Source organism: Clavelina lepadiformis, chromosome 5 (assembly GCF_947623445.1).
Source record: "Clavelina lepadiformis chromosome 5, kaClaLepa1.1, whole genome shotgun sequence".
Lineage (NCBI taxonomy): Eukaryota > Metazoa > Chordata > Ascidiacea > Aplousobranchia > Clavelinidae > Clavelina > Clavelina lepadiformis.
The window spans coordinates 10,307,518-10,313,353 of NC_135244.1; the positions used below are offsets into that span (position 1 = coordinate 10,307,518).

Here is a 5,836-nt window from a genome sequence, read left to right on the forward strand (position 1 = left end):
CACTTTTACGAGTCGTACCCGTCACAAAGAAACCGGGAGAAGTTATTTGTCATACCTACGAAAAATTGTTTTACCACCCTCTTGCTATCAAAACGTTTGATACGGTAGAAATAGATATAAGGGATAGCCAGGGGAATCCTATCTTATTTGAAGGTGGACGATTGGTCATAACACTTCACATACGTCGTAAAAGAAAATGGTGAACCACGGAGATCTCTATCAGAGGTATTACCTCAATCAAGCCGGATCAGGTCTACCTGTTTTTCATGGAAGAGAATACCAAAGAGGATACGGTATCGGAAGCGTTTTTTCCGGTCTCTCGAAATTGGTTATGCCTCTCATTAAGAGTGGTGCAAAGGCCTTGGGGAAACAGGCTCTTAAATCTGGCACACAAGTTCTTAGTGACGTCTTACAAGGTCAAAACCTGAAACAGGCGACTCTTCGGCGATCCAGGGAAGCTGGAAGGCATCTCCTGGAAACGGCAAGCGAACGTATGTTAACCCCACCCGGTGAAAGAGTGAATATAAACAGAAAAAAACGAAAGAAAAGTATCAGTTCCAAGAGGACAAAGCGAAGAAAGGTTATAAAAGATATTTTTGAGTGATGTCACTCATTCATCCTCTTTCCTGTATTTGTACGAAAAGCGAATTAGACTTATTTTCCGTTCCACCGACCCAGTCCAGTATCGAAAGTGGGGTATGGGTGGAACATCAACCTTTAAACAACATCTCGGATTCGGGACCGATTGAGTTTGCGATTCAATCCTCGACCGATGCCTATTTGGACTTAAGTAATAGCGTCATTTTCGTGAAGGCTCAAATTCAAAAGAATGATGGTAGTGATCTCGGAGATGATGCAGTCGTGGCACCGGTTAATTATTGGTTGAATTCTTTATTCGGTCAGGTCGATCTATCCCTGAATGATAAACTGGTCTCGGCGTCTACCAACACCTATCCGTATCGAGCCTATTTGGAAACTTTACTCAGTTTTGGGGACGAAGCCAAGACTTCTCAATTGACTGGTGCTCTCTGGTACATGGATACTGCCGGGCATATGAGTACTTTGACACAGGTGAATAATGGTTTTGAAAAGAGAAAAGCTTTCACTGCGGGAAGTAGCGAAGTGGAGATGATCGGAAAACTCCACTTGGATCTCTTTTTTCAAAGTCGTTATTTACTCAATGGAATCAACATGAAGTTGAAGCTTACCCGTACCAAGTCTGAGTTTAATTTAATGGCTGCTCGAGGAAGTACATTCAAAACAAAAATTAATCAGGTCATCCTATACATCCGCAAGGTCACTCCTTCTGTTGAGGTGGCATTGGCACATATCAAAGCTTTGCAAGTCTCCAACGCGAAATATCCCATTCGAAGAATACAGACCAAAGTTTTTAGTGTTCCACGGGGAAATATGTCTTGCAATCAAGAAAATGTTTTTCTAGGACAACTTCCTAAACGGATTGTCATCGGTTGTGTTAATAATACCGCATTCAACGGTGTCATAGAGGAAAACCCTTTTGATTTTCAAAATTATAAAATTTCCTTTCTGGCGGTATACGTGAACGGAGAACAGATCCCTTGCAAACCTCTCCAACCAAATTTTGAACAGCAACAGTATATTCGAGCTTATAACAGTCTTTTCACCGGATCGAACCAACATTTCAAAGATACCGGTGATGGAATCAGTAGAACGGATTATCCTAACGGATACACCTTGTTTGTTTTTGATCTCTCACCCGACCTCAGTGATGGTGGTCATTTCGATCTTGTGAAACGTGGAAATCTACGCATGGAAATGCATTTTGCACGACCTCTACCGGCTACCATCAATACAATCGTCTACGGAGAATTCGATAATATTTTGGAAATCGATCGTAGTCGCAACGTTATTTTTGATTATGCACCCTGATTGAATGTTATTTGTTTTCTGTGTACTTTTCGATTCAATAAAAAACATCCGGATGAATATGGTTCGTGGTTATGTTTTATTACACTCTATAAACCTTTAGCGTTTGGTAAATTTCAGTTCTACACATTGGACAGGTCTGTACTTTCACAACACATTCCAAACACATACATAAATGACCACAGGGTATAATTAACGCGTTTGTTGCATGGGTAAAACATACAACACATTTCTCTCTTTCACGGACGATTTGTAGTTCATCGTCTTCTCGTAGACTCCTCATCAGTATTTCACCAGCAGGCGTTGACCGAGGTAACATTCTTCGAATTCGTTCTATCTCCTCCGCATTCGCCGGATTGGAAATGTTAGGCCTTCTCAAATTCGGAAATCTCGAAACAACACCGAATACATAGTCTCCTCCTTTTCGTTGTAGAATATACTCGCATAAAGGGAACCATTTTGCGTGCTCTTCCCACGGGTCATCATTCACCTGCCATTGCTGTAAAACCCCACTACAGTACCAACACTTTACGCGATCTTTGTCTCCGGTGTAACACCAACCTGCTTCCGCAAGTTCATAAAAGCTTACGTTCATCTCGAACATGACCCAGCTTTTGGCATTATTTAGAAAGGTTAGAGTTCGTCTTTCAATCGATCTCATACAAGGTTGATGTGGAAAATAACATGGAAACTTTACCAATCGTTTCCTTTCTCCAACATCCATTTTAAAACTGAATATTCTCACTGAAACCAACTCACATATCACTCGCATTTATAGCATCGTTTTGTCATTTTATTTTTTCTAATGCGCTCTCTCTCACCAGTACCTATACACAAACACAACAGAATTTAACCGTAGCTTGTTTTATTTACATGTATTCCATTTTTTATTGAAACAAGACATTCGAAATGATTTTATCGAACTCCTTTTGGTCGTCTTCATCCGATAGTTTACAGTGTTTGTTAATGATTTTAGTGCCTGGTACTCTTTTCAAGACAAACTTCAGGTAGGATTCTGCATTAAACACAGGCTTTCGAGAAAATCGGATTATCACCCCGTCTGGTTTGACTTGTTTGCGAAGTTCTTCCACTCTCTCAAAATATTCACACATCACTGGATTGGGATCGGAGAAATACATCACACCCACCGAAACGAAGTCCGATCGTGGTTTTGTGAGTAGCATGATACATGGTCGATCCTTGAATATCAAACGAATCACGTCTTCAAGGCGTGACATGTCATAGTAATTGCCATATCTCGTTTTCACCGAGAGATACGCCTGATACACGTGTGTCAGCGGTTGATAATCAGTTTTCATCACTACCCTTTCTTCAAACACCTTTTGAATGGTAACAGCATCGAAATCGAGCTTTCTTTTTTTGCTTCTCGGTTCACACGACATATCGCTTCGTTTTGTATTCGTTGATGTAATGATTTCAATTCTCAAACACCGAGTATTATATACCCCATCACGAAAACAAAACAAACAAATCACATCTGGATGCTAGCTTTCCGTTATTCTTTCTCACAACTGACTGTGATCTCACAACTAGCTGTGAGTGGATTGGTTGGATTGTGCAATATACCACCCTTTCGACCTGTCCAACACACTTGTTTCAACCAGATAGGATTGGACTTGCCTTTATAATCGGGTCAAGACAACTCACATCTCGGTGCCAGCTATAATTTACTATTATTTATTCTTCTCTTACATCTGGAATCAAATGGATTGGTTGTAATACCTTCCAATGCTTTGTTTCTAAAGTCTGGCTTATTTCAACCCAAGCTGAAATTCATACCCAGGTCATGTTAGCGTATACAAATACGATTAACGCATTCTTACTCTAGACTTTTCTCCATATGATTCTAGGTGGCAATGCATACGGTTCATCGTTCTGTATACTTTACACTGAAACTATGATGTAACTGATATCGAATATCCACAAACCCAAGATGTTTTTTCCTCTACAAATCTAAAACACCACACGTTGGTGCTAACGAAAACTATGACGTCACTTTTACACTTTTTTCTAACATTTTCTTTACGTGTGGTGGCGCTATGGAATTATGACGTCACTTTTACACTTTTTTCTAACATTTTCTTTACGTGTGGTGGCGCTATGGAATTATGACGTCACTTTTCTCTTTCATATGACCTAATTACTTGAATGACCTAATCTGACAGATTACCGGCGTGATGGCGCCGGTTGGCGGGTTGGCGTGATGGCGCCGGTTGGCGGTGGCGGTGGCGGGGCGAGTCCTGGGGTGGCAACACTATACTACTTGCCTCCACCGAAATCCCCCCGGGAACTTAAAAGAATTTGTGGCATGTTTGCATACTATTCCAAATGGATCGAGAATTTTTCCGGAAAAGCTGGCCCCCTTTTTAAGGCTACCGATTTCCCTTTGAACGCTAAGGCGTCAAATGCTTTTGCCGAGTTAAAAGAAGAAATTGTTAAAGCTAGTCTCAGTAGTATCTCTGAAGATCTGCCGTTCGAGGTTGAGTGCGATGCATCCGACTACGCCGTTGCAGCCACTTTGTCACAAGGAGGGCGTCCAGTGGCGTTTATGTCTCGGACGCTCAGTAAATGTGAACGACGTTATCCTTCTATTGAGAAAGAAGCTACTGCTATCATAGAAGCGGTCCGTAAATGGGCCCATTACCTAAAAGGGAGAACCTTTACATTGGTAACGGACCAACGGTCGGTTTCCTTTATGTTCAGTAAAACCAACAAAGGAAAAATCAAAAACAACAAAATACTGATGTGGCGTCTAGAACTGAGTCCTTTCCACTATGAAATTCGCCACAGGCCAGGGAAAGAAAATGTTGTCCCCGACGCCCTTTCAAGAGTTTGTGCCACGGTGGATTGCCTAAAAGACTTGTCATCGCTTCATGATTCCCTCGGACATCCAGGCTACGCTCGACTCTATCATTTCATCCGTGTTCGAAACCTTCCATACACTAGCGAGGAAGCAAGAACCGCTTGTAAGTCCTGTCGTGTTTGCGCCGAGGTTAAACCCCGCTTTTTTAAAAGACCGCCTGAGACACTCATCAAAGCTACTCACCCGTGGGAACGTTTGAGTATGGACTTCAAAGGACCCGTTAAAGGGACGAAGCCATATCTATTAGTAATTCTTGATGAATTTAGTCGTTATCCTTTTGTTTATCCTTGCAAGAATATGTCTTCAGACACAGTTATCGATTGTCTCTCCGACCTCTTCTGCTTGTTTGGTTTTCCGGCATACATACATAGTGATCGAGGATCCAGCTTCATGAGTCGGGAACTTAAAGATTTCTTAATGGCTCGAGGAATTGCAACAAGTTATTCTACTCCGTATCATCCTCAAGGGAACTCGCAATGCGAAAGAGCCAATCAAACGATTTGGAGAACTATAAAACTCCTCTTGTCCTCCTACAAAACCTCAGAAGAACATTGGGAACGTGTTCTCCCTCAAGCTCTACACGGAATTAGGTCGTTGTTGTGTACGGCCACTAATGAAACCCCACATGAAAGAATGTTTCCTTTTCCAAGACGGGCGACTCTGGGAAGCTCGATGCCTACGTGGTTGCTGAACCAAGGAACCGTGCTGCTGCGTCGATTTGTGCGAAACAAGGGCGATCCCGTCTGCGACCCTGTCGAATTAATGATGGTGAACCCCACCTTCGCACGAGTTAAATATCCAAATGGAAGGGAGAGTACGGTGTCGACTTCCGACCTTGCACCTTGCCCACAAGCAAACCCGGCTGACGATGACATTGAGGAAGCCACAGCGTCGGATGTCACTCTACCGTTACGTCAACCGGAATTACGTTTGCCTACAGGCACTGGTGACGGTGTGCGGACAGAAACTGACATTCGAAACGATGGAGACCAGGAAACGTCTTCCGTAGAGACTGATTCACAAACCCCGCGGCGCTCCACGAGAGAG

At 42.6% G+C, this 5,836-nt stretch overlaps 1 protein-coding gene across 1 annotated transcript; it reads left to right on the plus strand.

The window, feature by feature from the left end:
• Window positions 1-603: 603 nt before the first annotated feature.
• Window positions 604-1,908, plus strand: LOC143459554 (uncharacterized protein F54H12.2-like). The gene has a single exon (XM_076956766.1). The coding sequence runs from the start codon at window positions 604-606 to the stop codon at window positions 1,906-1,908; it is 1,305 nt and encodes a 434-aa protein (XP_076812881.1).
• Window positions 1,909-5,836: the final 3,928 nt, after the last annotated feature.